This window comes from Canis aureus, chromosome 23, assembly GCF_053574225.1.
Source record: "Canis aureus isolate CA01 chromosome 23, VMU_Caureus_v.1.0, whole genome shotgun sequence".
NCBI lineage: Eukaryota > Metazoa > Chordata > Mammalia > Carnivora > Canidae > Canis > Canis aureus.
The window spans coordinates 15,623,246-15,636,248 of NC_135633.1; the positions used below are offsets into that span (position 1 = coordinate 15,623,246).

Below are 13,003 nucleotides of genomic sequence, written 5' to 3' on the forward strand. Positions count from 1 at the left end.
ACGACATGGGGAACAGCCAAAAGGTTGGGAGGGCGTCCAAAGGCAGTGATGCTGGCCTCCTGTCCCCGAGCAGAGGGCAGGGACCAGAACGGGCAGCAGAGGGACGTGTGGTTTTGCTATAACCACCACTCAGCCACGCTGCCTCCTGTGACCTGTCCCCTGTGACCACAGGCCTCCACACCCAAGACCAGCAGAGGCCTGTCCCACCCGCCGGTCTTGACTTCTCCCAGTCGGCCAGCTGTTACAGCCACGTGGCCAGCAGCAGGGGTCCGGGAGGAAGCCCTGGATCTCAGCAACAGCCAGAGAGGCCTGACAGGTCAGAAGCCCAGCCTCCGCAGGAAAGGACACTTTGCGCTGCAGTGGAGGCTTCCCCTCAACCGCTTCCGGCTCACAGTGCCCAGGCAGTGCTGGGAACCCTAACTCCAGGACCACTCCAGATCTAGATTTTTCTTTTGCATTCAGGTCCTAAGGGCCTGGCCCCCAGAGAAGACCCTGGAGGAGGTAAAACATAACAGAGAGTGTTTTCTTGGGGATCCTGATTATCAACTCAGGCCACACCTGGGAAGGAAACGAAAGAGGACAAAGGCTCCAAGTTCATCCAGGAGCCACCTGATGGCCAGCCCTGCTCCCTTTCCTGTCTGAGCTCTGGAACCAGCCATGCCCCCAGCTGGAAGCCCTGCTGTCAATACTCACCTTTCAGCAAGCAGCTCCAGGGGAGGGGTGCCCTGGTCCCAGCTTTTCACCATCCATGCTGTGTCAAAGGCTGCCAGGAAGCCTCGGGCACAGCCTGTGCCCATAGGCCAAAAGGGCTGGAGAAGAAAACATGCAAAACTCTGGTTGGTGCTAAAGATCCCCCCATCCCCCCAACACACGCACCTCCTGCTATCCCATTCTATCCAGCACTCAGTGTCTGCTAAGCCTGTGCAAGGCACTGGAGGGAGTGTGGGGTGACAGGGCAGCTCCCTAGGATGCACCACAAATGCGTTTAGCTACGGCACAAAGTCCCACATATAGGGTGCTATGGCATAGGGACAGAGCAACTGCCCTGAGGCTCACAGGAGACAAGGCAAATGTCCACCCTGGAGAGGGAGATGGAAATCGGGGGAACGGGGAAACGGGGAACAAAAGAGTTGCATTTGTGCTGATTTTAAAGAATGGGTATGATTCTAATCTTAATCTGCTCGAGAACAGCGTGGGCAAAGGCCTGGCGGAGGAACGGAGGAGTGGGAGCGTCACGAGACAGAATGCTGCGAAGGGAGACGGGGACAGAGCGGGGGCAGATCACAGCCCACACACCGTGGCGAGCTAAGCTCTAACGGAAGCGTCCCATGGGCACCCAGAGCCTGGTTTGGAATTTGACTCTTATTTGGGATAAACATTTTTTGCTTAGTGCTTACTTTAAAGATAAAAATGTAACCCTTCTGAAAACACTCAATCTGAGGATCCTTGCATGAGCTGATTCCCTGGGAAGCACTTTGAGCAGGGAGGCCATGGATGGAAACTGGGCTTTGGGGCCCACATGCCTTTTTGCATCCTCTACAATCTCCAGGCTGCAAGGCCTCCCCACGTGAGGAAGGAGTTGTGGCCCAGCTGAGGGCGTCCGTGTTCTGAAGAGGACAGCCTATGAGGTCCAGGGCAGGGCCGGCTAGTTTTGTACTTTGGCAAAGAGGTCAGCCCGAAGAGCCCAGAGGCGGGAGAGGAAAGCAGAACGAGCTCCCCTGGGCAGGCCAGGTGCAAGCCAGAGGCCGGGATGGGCTTGGCTGAGACTGGGCCACCAGCAGGGAGGGAGCCTGTCCTTCCCCTGGCTGCATGACAGCAGATGCTTCTGGCCACACCATAAGTGCAGGGATCCGTCTCCTACCAGGAATGGGATGTAGGGGTGGGGTTGAGGGGCCCAAATGCAGGCGCTACCTCAAGCAAGCTGTCGCCCACCAGGGCCACGAGTAGCTGGTGTGACTGGCGCTCGCGCACCAGGGCCGCGTTCTCCGAGGCGTACATGGAGGTGAAGTCGAACATGGCCACATCGGGCTGCCCGTAATGGTTCATAGCAAAGTCCAACGATGGCAGCTGGTAATTGGTGGCGAAATCTGCAGCCTCGCGGGCGTAGGAAAGCAGGTTGTCCTGGTTCACATTCTCTGCACACAGCAGCATCTCTGTGTCGATGTAGTCCTGCGGGGAGAGCAAGAGCCCAGTGCAGCAATCTGCCTCTGCGAAGGGCAAGTGTTCATACCCGGGTCTTCGCAAAAGGACTCGGAAGGGGTCTGTACAACAAAGCCGATCCGAACAGGGTATCAGGTCCAAAGGGATCAAGAGGAGCCAAGTCGGCCGTCTGTAAGGGTTAACAGAGCTGCGGTTACACATCACACTTGGCTTTGAGCTTCCTGGCATCCAAGGCAAAAGGGAAATGTGATACATGGCAGGGCTTTCCTTATCAGAAAGAAGGAAGCATAGAAATTCCTGGGGGAGGAGATTTTTTTTTTTTTTCCTGGCACTAAATTCTAAAAGAACGATCTCACGTAGGAATTTTGACAGAGAACCTGGTGTTGTAAGGGCCAGTTTGCTCAATAAGGGCCTTGCGGTAAACACGGGAGTGTATTTCACACGGCTGGTTCTTGTGACAACTTCCAGGAAAACTGAAGGACAAAGGAGCGAGCAAGTAATAGCGATTTTATAGCGGACTAAGCTAAACGAGAAAGATCCCAACATGCTGTGTTTAGTGGTCAAACGCGACCAGAAAAGAAATGGGTGCTTGCCAGAGCTCTCAAACCTCCTCTCCAGAACCAGTTCTCTCTTTCCTTGGTGGGCTCGGGCCACGCACGGCTCTGCTTTGCTCTTGCGGTGCCAACTGTAAGGCTTCCCGCTCCCTGCTGGGAGGAGGAGAGCCCTGGCTCCCAGGGGCAGGTCATCCGTCCTGGAGGGACGCTGGCAGTGACCTGTAGGACGACTCCCAGAGTCTAATCTGCTTGTCATGTGGCTAAGAAACTAGACAGCTCTCTTCCCCAAAAGGTGACAGAGAAAGTGCAGATCCCAAGGGCGGGGGGGGGGGGGGGGGTGCTGGGGAGTGGGTGGGAACCAGTGTGTAAGGGCCCACACAGGCCTTGGGGTTATCTGGAGCATTAGGTCAGATCCACCTTTGCTGTTTACTGAGTAAATCTGGGCAAATTATCAAACTCTTTGGAGTTTCCATTTTCTCATTTGTGAAATGGGAATAACAAAATCCACTTCACACAGTGGGGACCGAAGGAAATCAGAGACAGAGAATCTCCAATCTGGCTCCTGACACGTGGGAAATGTTCAATGCATGGGAATTTCTGTCCTGTGTAATTCGTGATGGCACCAACACAGCGTATGGTGAAACACATTCCTGGACCCACCCAAGGCACCGACAGGAGCATGTACCAAGGTCTTAGAAGGCACAGCCACACCCACAAGCACAGTCACCTACTGTGGCAACTTTCCTAATAGCCATGATTTCAAATACCTTGTTCCAGAAATTCTAATATGTTCACACCAAACTACGTCACCCCCGTTGCACCCTGCATTGGCCCAGAAGCCCTCTGTCAGGCTGTCCCTCACTTTTCTTCTCTCATACCTCTTCCTACTGTCACACGACCAATTTCCCTTGCTTAGCAGTGTGGAGAGGAGACCGGGACGGTGAACGGAGAGGTCCCGAAAATACCCCTCTTCAAAGCACATTCCCTCGGCTCCTCCATGTGCCTCTAGGAAGATGCTGACCCAGGCAGGGAGGGGAAATGAGAGAGGACTTGCCATTCCCCTGGGAGCATGGGAGGAATGTTAATTTGAGTGGCTTGGGGTAGATGGCCCAGCTCCCAGCTATGCACATGCTACAGGGCTTGGCGGGACACGCGGAGACCCAAGGCCAGAGCTCCCGAACCAAATGGGCGTCCACCTCTCTCATGTCCAGCCTGTGGCCTATCATTTCTAGATGAGAATTCCCATCTGATGCCTAGAGGCCCCTCAACACCAGCTCGGGAGATGCCCCTGGAGTCTGTGAGGGTAAGAAAAGCCTCGGTGAGGACACCCACAGGCCCGGGATCCGCTCCCAGATCTCCCGCAGTCACGATGGCTTCCGAGTGAGTCACGCTTGCCCACCTGCGCCGTGACGGGGGCCTGGGAGCGTGGAGGGGCTTTGACAACTGCTAAAGAGTTGAGTCACCATGAGAAACGTGTTGTGGCCTGGACAAGTGCCCTGGGATGCCCGGAGGGAACCCTGGTGTCCTAGAGGCTGGAGCACTCAGCCAGGGAAATAGGAAACCCATGTTCAACTGGGCCTGACTCCCCAGGGGTCCCCCTCTTTGCAAAGGTGTCCACTGTGCCTGCAGCCCTGGACCCCAGATCGTCCTTCACTGCCTCCTGATGGAGGGGGAACTCTGGGAGGGATGCCTGGAGCAGAGGAAAGAAGGGGACACCACCCCGTGTCCCCCGGACTGGTCAGCCTTGGAGGACCAGATGTTGAGACCCACCGCTCACACATCTGCTGGCTGTGCTCAGCCCGCTTCCTCCAACCCCCCATCCCACCATTCACAGCCTCCTGCCTGCAGCTCAGGCTCTCAGCAAGGACCTGAGCCGCACGGAGGAGGCCCAGGGGAGGGCTGGGTTACTAATGCCACCCGGCCGGCGGCCAGCACGATGTGGCGAGAGGACAGGCACATTCCTGTCCGACAAGCAACAATGAACGGTCACCACGCTGCCTGGGCGATAGGCTGACCCCCGGAGAGCGGGCTGACCTCGGATGGCATGATCCTTATCTTGAAGCACCAGGCCGTGGCCAGGACAGGAACAGAGGCTCTGGAAGGGTTCAGAAGCTTCTGACCAAAGAAGCTTCCAGCCCAGGGCCCTCTGCTCCATGTGCTGCTTCCTTCCAGCCTTGTACGCTGTTTAAGCATGAAGACGCGAAGGCAGGAAACGGAGGCCAGGAAGCCGGCGGCACAAAAAAGCAGGTGTCCCAACCAGAGAGAAGTCACAGGGGGCATCTATAAACCCCCCTATAGGCGCCAGCTCTGGGCCCGTGGCTCTGTATACATTTTCTCATTTACTCCTGCAAACGAGTCTTTCAGACAGAAACCATTATTCCCAGTCTGCACAGAAGCAGACTGAAGCTGGGATGAGTTGAGCCTCATAGTCATGGTCCTGACCATGAGTTAATCCGTGGCAGAGCCAAGATTCCTGTGGAGCCTTTGACCGTGAGAGCAGAGAGCTCCCGGGCACACCACGACCAGAGGGCCACAGAGGGACTTGTGAACACAAGTGAATGCTGTGTCCATGTCCCACCAGGACAAGGAGCCCCCCCATCGGCCTCCAAATGACAGACCTCCCCGAAACAGGGGCAGGGTTGAATGAGGTGCGGGGGAAGGAAAAGCTCCACCCATCTCTTGGGGTCAAAGGGTTATGCTAACACCCGGGTGAGGCTCTCCGCCCCCACCCCACAGCTCTCTGCAGAGACACGTCTGCGTGTACGGGTGTGGGCTGCCCCATTCCATACTCATAGCAGCACGGAGAGAAAGAGAGCTGTGGGAGGTGGTTCGTGCCTGCCCCCCTCACCCCGCCCTTGCTCAGTTTCTGGCCAGACAGCATCTGCTCCTGCACTTGCTAGGTCACCAGGGGAAAGTCAGTTAGGACATCGTGGCCAAGAGATACCTACGTTGATGATGACACCTTTGTCAAGCAGGCTCTGCTTCTTGGCAGTCATGACAAAATAGTGGGTGCAGTCCTTGTAGTAAACAATGTTCTCGAGGTCAATCCCTGCAAAGAGAAGCGTGCATGGACTCAGTTTTCCTCCCTCGGTACCTTCTGTGTGCCAGGAGCTCGCCATTGCCACATTGCTCATGTTAGGGAAGGTTTTAAGACATACAAGGCTGGAAAACACAACACTAAGGGCAAGGATTTACCCAAATTCACTCAGCTAGATTTTATAGTCCCACTAAGACATTATCTGTGTGTGTGTGTGTGTATGTGTGTGTTTAAAAGATTTATTTATTTGGAAGAGAGCAAGGGAGCACATGAGCATGAGCAGGGGGAGGGGCAGAGGGAGAGGGAGAGAGAATATCCTCAAGCAGACTCCTTGCTGGGCACGGAGCCCAGGACCCTGAGATCATGACCTGAGCCGAAATCAAGAGTCAGCTGCTTAAGGGACCGAGCCACTCAGGTGACCTAAAGATACTACGTGGGGTTTTTTTTTTTTTAATTGAGATATAATTGACATGTAACATGGTGTCAGTTTAAGGTGTACAGCATTTTGATTTGATATATTTGTATACTGCAATATGATTAAAGCACTTTAAAAAAATGGGCTGCCCGGGTGGCTCAGTGGTTTAGCGTGCCTTTGGCCCAGGGCATGATCCTGGAGACCCGGGATCAAGTCCCACATCGGGCTCCCTGCATGGAGCCTGCTTCTCCCTCTGCCTATGTCTCTGCCTCTCTCTCTCTGTGTGTCTCTCATGAATGGATAAATAAAATCTTTAAAAAGAAAACAAACCCTCAAGTCCGTAGGTGCCATGGACCAGTATTTCCAAATTAGAGCTAAGGTTGCAAAAGGGCCAAGAGCTGTCTGTGGCATGGCAGCAAAGGAACAACAGAGCCAGGATTTGAACCCCAGTCTGTCTAAGTCCCAACCACCACGCTCCCCATGCGGCCAGAGATCCAAAGAGTTGTGTGAATTCCCCCAAGACTGTGCTAAGTGGTGTTTCCACTAGTCCCCTGTGTGTGGAGAAACCCAGATGCCCTTGCAGGAGCAGCTCAGTTTAGAGGGCTGGGTTGTATAACTTTGCACTTTCCAGCAATTACAAAAACACTTTATAGACTAGGTTTCTGCCTTTAAAAAAAAAAAAAAAAAAAGATGCTGTGAGAGCTTAGCTCAGTGGTTTTCAAAGGGGCCCTCCTGGCCTGAGGCATCAGCATCACCTGAGAACCTAGAATTGCATGTGATCAGGGCCCCACTCTGGACCTCCTAAATCAGACACTCAGAGGGTAGGCCCAGCGGTCTGCACTTTGGCAAGTCTTACAGGTGATTCTGATGCGTGTGCCAGTTTGCGAACCGCTGGCTTAGCTTTCTCAAAAAAAGAGAGAAAGAAACAGACACATAACAACCTATTAGCAGTCAACAGAGGTGTGCTGGGTAACCCTGGGAACCCCTTTATCACTGCTATATCGGAAAAAGCCATCAATGCAGAGGGCCCCCCAGAGAATGGGAGGAAATTCATCATTGTCGCCGTGTAAGGGGCACTATGAAACAATAGCCAAAGGTGACCATCCCAGCAAAATTTAAAGGAAACTCACTGAAACGTTTGGAAAAATACACTCAATGTCCTGTCATAATTCATATTTGGTGGTTTATCAAAGTATTTGTTTTCTTAGTTTTTGAGAGGAAGGGAGGGTGGGGCTAATTCTTAAATCATTCAGAACATTATACACTGAAAGAAAATACTGTCATAAATTCACGCCACCGTGGTGAAGCTCAGAGGGTCACACGATGGGCACACATCATAGTGGCCAGGGAGTGGCACCGTCTGGCTCAGTAAGGAGTCCCGTTCCTAGAAAACCAGCTAGAAATACTCCAACAGGAGCAGTTTTCTCTGTAGCGGTGAATAACTGAAAGGTCTAAATCAGAGGCCAGACAGTAAATATGTCGGGCTTTGCGAGCCATCTGGGCCCCATCCACTCACGGGGGAGCAACCGCAGGAACGGGCATGACTGTGTGCCAATAAGCTTTCATTTATGGACGCTGAAACTTGAATTTCATATAACTTACGATTTGTCTTAAAATACTCTTTTCTCTTCAGCCATTCCAAAATATTGAAGCCATTCTCAGCTTGAAGGCAATCCGAACCCATGTGGCCAACCACGGTTTGGCGGCCAATTGGTGTATGTTCAGTGACATACACCCACTTCATGAGCTATTCTGCAGCCTGCAAAACTGACCATCCGAAGGACTCGGCTTCCATGTGGGCAATATTTACAATGTGATGCCGAATGAGAAAACCTGAATCACAAAGAGTATGGACGCTCTGCTAAGAACTGGAGCCACTTAAAAAGGGATGGTGACCGTACAGGTGGACAGTTGCTGGAAAGCAGTATATGGGCATGAGGACTATTTCTGTGCTAGGTGATGCTAGGTGTGGATGATTTATTTCTAGTATAAACGTTTTAGAGGCGCCTGGCTGACTCAGTCGGTTGAGTGTCTGACTCCTAGTTTCAGGTCAGGTCATGACCTCAGGGTCCCAGGATCGAGCCCTGCATCAGGCTCCATGCTCAGGGTGGAGTCCACTTGAGACTCTTTCCCTCCCACTCTGCCTCCCCCCCCGCTCCTCCCCTCACTCACACACCTGCGCTCTCTCTAAAAATAAAATAAAATTTTTAAAAATTCTTATTTTTTTAAATTTCTCCTTTTAAGGAGAAATATAGATTTTTAAATCAGGTTAAAAGAAGAATCTGAAATTTACTTAATTGGGAGCAAGATTTCTTCTCTCTTTCTCCTTGCTGTGCTTTACTTCTACCATCTTTCTGACTGCCTGATGTGAAACTTGTTTGTTGACAGTCTCCCCCCATAGAATATAAGCTCCAAGAGAGGGGTCCTGTTTTGCCCACTGCTCTTTCTCAGGCCGTTGAGCAGCATCTGGCACATAGTAGGCAGTCGGTAAATATTTGTTGGGTAAATGAATGAGTATCTTCTTTCCTCAAGGCCCATGGCTGTGGGACAACTGAGGCTGTGGGCTGAGTACAGGTTCCTTGGGTATCCCTGATGGGAAAGGGCAGCTGGCACACTGCACAGAAGAACCTACACTTCTTCAGGGACCAAGTACAGGTTACTGGCTCCCTCCTCAGAGGGCTCCCTGAAGCTCGGGCATAGACTGACCTCCCTGCATTAGGATGGTTTATCTGGGTGTCCATCACTGGACAAGGAGTTACTTGGAGAGGGGATCATGTCAACCTCAACTCTGTATCCCATGACACTCAATATTGGCACACAATGGCCACTGAATAAACGCTGATTGAGTAAATAAATCTTTATCCATTTTCAGGCACAACATCCAGAACTTTCCCCAGAGAATCTCTCTTGTCCTTGAAAGAATCCTGCCAAGTTCTATCCTAAGAAGTCCTCACTTTCACTTTATCAGAGTGAGTCTCCCAACCCTAAGAGCTGAGAAAGCCCAGACTGGACGATGGCCTGCTTTGGAGAAAAGTGAAGGTCCCACCTGTTTCTTCTTTAAGGTCCTGAAAAAATTTCTGGTTGAAGATGAAAGCCACACCACTAATCTCTTCCACCTTGGCCTCAGCTGTGCTGTTTCTGTTTATGAAGTTGGCGGTGATGGCAATAGCCAACTTCCCACGGAATTCTTTCCTTCTGAACCCTGCATGAGGAAAAAGGAAAAAGGGAGTCTTTCTTCTGCCTTTGGTGTGAAAACTGAGAAAGATTACCGAGGAAGCTATTCTCAGATGCCTCACAGGCCTGTGAACTCAGAATCCTACGCCTCTGGAGAAGAGGGACAGGTGGAAATGCCAAGGTTTGTCCCTGGGGAAGAAACAGGTCACCAGAGGCCTCAGTCAGCGGGACATTTTCCGTTCCTAAAATCTATAGGACCAATTATTCGGCTTAGGCTTCTACAAACAAAAGGCCAAAGTGATCTTCCCAGCAGGCTCATCCTGTTAAAGACTTGTTAGGCACGGTTGCTAGGCACCCTCATGACACACGCACTTTGAACTTCTACGATTAAAACTATGTTGTTAGTATTTTTCATGTATTCCTCTCTTTGAAAAGTAGGATCATGAGACTGAATTCCTGTGGGATGGGGATTTTAACAAATTTTCTATTTCTAGTCTCCAGTGACTGGCACTTAGTCGACACTTAATAAATACATAATGAGCAAACAAAATTCTAACTTGCAATTGATGTAATACAATGATTCCATGGGGTTCTTCTAGTTGTCGATGGTTTACGTTAATGCTTTTTAATGGTGGTCACACTTAAATGGAGCATCTTCCACCAATCCCCTTTCTTTGTAGCATCTGGCTATCCCACAGTCCTGACTCTTCCTCTGCCCCAGACACTGTTGTCTACTTTGCTTAACTCAAGGCACTCATCACAAGGGCAGGCTCGCTGGCCATGCCTTTGTCTCCAGCCTCCTCTGGGAACTCGCCCCACATTTGCTCATCACATCCTCAGACCTCATGCTGATCCCCAAACTTTTCTGCCAAAAATCCCTGTGACTGGAAGCCTTGTTTTTTTTTTTTTCTTAATATCTCCTCCTTAAGTCATTCTTCATTAGACTTTTATCAAAATGGTCAGAAATGGCCATTATTGTCTAGTCAAGAATTTCTTAATTGGGAGTGACCTTGGCCCCCAGAGGGCATCTTGGCAATGCATGGAGACATTTCTGGTTGCTACAACTGGGAGGGTGATGTTCTTGGGGTCTAGTGGGGAGAGGCCAGGGATGCCACTAAGCATCCTATTGTGCACAGGACAGAGAATGATCTGTCCCCAAATGTCAACAGTGCCAATATAGAAAAACCCTGCTCTAGTCTACTTGTTTGGTGCTAAGCTGCCTAAATGGCTCTCCTTCTTCTCACCCTTCTTTTCTTGTCCACAAAATTCCCAAATGCCTATACTCAGGCAGGGTACGGATTTTGGATTGGCAAATATTCAGACTTACGGTTTTACCAAACCACCAAAATGGCCTCATAAATTCTAACAGCACAACATCCAGGTTAGCAGCTTAAAAAGGTCTTTGTCAGATATTGGTTATTGATCGTAGGGGTCAGGCAAGTACAGGGATGGAGGAGAAGAGAGAGGTACAAATGTGAGAAAGGGGCCTCGGTGGCACAGCGGGTGGGTAGAGCCCAACTAGGCAGCCCACACCTCTGGAGTCCTCCAACATCAGCCTTCTTTCAGGGAGTGTGTTCTGTCCTCAGAGGAGGTACCCTCCCAGGCAGACAGCCACAGCCTGCAGCCCTTGAGCAGGGCAAGCTTGAAGAGGAGGTCTAGTTGTCAATCTAAGAGATGCCATGTGGAACCACTTTGTCCACAGTCTGTAGTCTGGCATTAATACAGTTAGCGCAAATTAGTACAACCTCTGCATCTTTGTGGGAGGGGCAGCCCGGGTGGCTCAGTGGTTTAGTGCGGCCTTCAGCCCAGGGCCTGATCCTGGGAGCCCAGGATCGAGTCCCACGTCAGGCTCCCTACAGGGAGCCTGCTTCTCCTTCTACCTGTGTCTCTGCCTCTCTCTCTCTCTCTCTCTCTGTGTGTGTCTCTATGAATGAATAAATAAAATCTTAAAAAAAAAAAATGTTTGCGGGAGGGGTTAGGTGATTGAAGGCGCTTCTGGCAGGGGCATTCCTCTCCCAACCTGACCAGATCTTACTCTAAGAAAACATGTCCTACTTCCAGCTTCAGAACTCAGAGAAGCACAGTTTTGCACCTTGACAGTCTGGGAAAAACTTAGCCTACTGCCCAGCGGTGAGTGTGCTTAAAAGTTACAAAAAGAGATGGGCTCCTCCTTCTGAAGTATGACACATGCCAGTAAAAAAGAATACCGCTGAGGATATAAGAATGGTTGTCTTAGATGAAGTAAACATGAAACGCTTAGTACCATGCATTGCACGTTGACAGGTGCTCAATAAATGTATGTTGACTTTTAATTTCCATGACACTCTATAAAGCAGTTTTACATATGAGTCCTTTCCTAGTCCTCATGATGACGCTCTGAGAAGATTCTATTATCTACATTTTACAGGTGGGAAACCTGACGTTCAGAGACCATTAAATGCCTGCCCTCTAAATGCTCAGCCTCAGGCATGGCAGGACAGTCTGCCCTTCTCTCAAGGCCCACATCCGGCTTTGGCACCTGCCATCTTGTTCCCACTCTGTACCCACCGCTCCCAACGCCCCACCAATTCCTCAGCTCCAAGAAGAAGAGTCTTCACCTTCCAGGGTGTTCCTGCGGCCGTCAGCGCCAATGATGACATCAAACTCAAAGTCCGACAGCGGGTGGTCCGCAGGGAGAAAGTCTGCCCGCCAGCCGATTTCTACCAGAGCAGAAAAATGATTTGAGTTGGCAGAGAAAGGTGGGAGGCCCTTCAGTGGCGGCCAGGAAAAGGGGCAATACCACTAGGTGGAGGCCCCCCAGACAAAGCTGCCAGAGGAAAGATCCAGAGTTATCCTAGACCACATTCTCATCTAGAATCCTTGTGGCTTTAATACCAGTTCAGTCTAGGACAAGGTAAACCAGCAGCCCCAGCCCAGCCCCATGCCTGACTTAACTGCTTTCTCTAAAGGCTGAGAGTCTATCCTCAATGACTCTGGAGCCAGTCTCACTTGAACCCCGTTGGTCTCAGTGTATTCTATCAAAGCCAGTGTGAATTCCCACTTCATCACGCTCAAAACCTTCTGTGGGGCAGCCCACGGCCTTCGATGAGAACATCTCCAGGTAAGACCTTGCTGGTCACCCGTAATTGGGTTTGAGAAAGGTTACGGGCACACAAATCTCTGGAAGTTCATTAACAGATGCTGTCCTGCTACAAGAGCCACCTAACACCTCTCCTACTAAATTCTGAAGTATTCTGGGCCGAGGACAGGAGAGGCCGGAGTTGTAATGAGCACGTGAAGCTCTGAGGTCTCCAACACTAACCTGCCCTAACTACAAGCCCTGCCCAGGCAGCAGCAGCTTTTGATAATAAATAGGATGTAGAGGCATCATGAACAAACTCTCTGCCCGTGGCGCGTGTGAGATCGGCATTTATGTAAACATACCAAAAGGGAAAAAAATTACTAAATAATAAGACATCTAAAAATAAATAAATAAATAAATAAACAAACAAACAGATATATCCACAATGGGGTAAATGCTGTGGTTTGTAAATTATACTTCAGTAAGGCTTAAAAATATTATGTACCAAATAATATCGTGAGCACTTATCTTGTATTTGTTCTAGAAGCTTCACTTTTTTAAAAAATTGGGTTTTAAAATATCATGTGGATATAAGCGTATCC

At 50.6% G+C, this 13,003-nt stretch overlaps 1 protein-coding gene across 13 annotated transcripts in view; it reads right to left on the reverse strand.

Annotated features, from left to right (window-relative positions):
• The window catches only part of MICAL2 (microtubule associated monooxygenase, calponin and LIM domain containing 2), a 222,762-nt gene that overhangs the window by 123,965 nt on the left and 85,794 nt on the right, over positions 1–13,003 (reverse strand). For all 13 annotated transcript variants that reach the window (XM_077866456.1, XM_077866455.1, XM_077866454.1 and 10 more), the window contains 5 exons: positions 11,938–12,039; positions 9,213–9,368; positions 5,663–5,763; positions 1,912–2,169; positions 694–809 (listed from right to left, as the gene is read on the reverse strand). In XM_077866456.1, the coding sequence (XP_077722582.1) occupies positions 694–809; positions 1,912–2,169; positions 5,663–5,763; positions 9,213–9,368; positions 11,938–12,039 (733 nt within the window). The remainder of the gene's footprint in view (positions 1–693; positions 810–1,911; positions 2,170–5,662; positions 5,764–9,212; positions 9,369–11,937; positions 12,040–13,003) is intronic.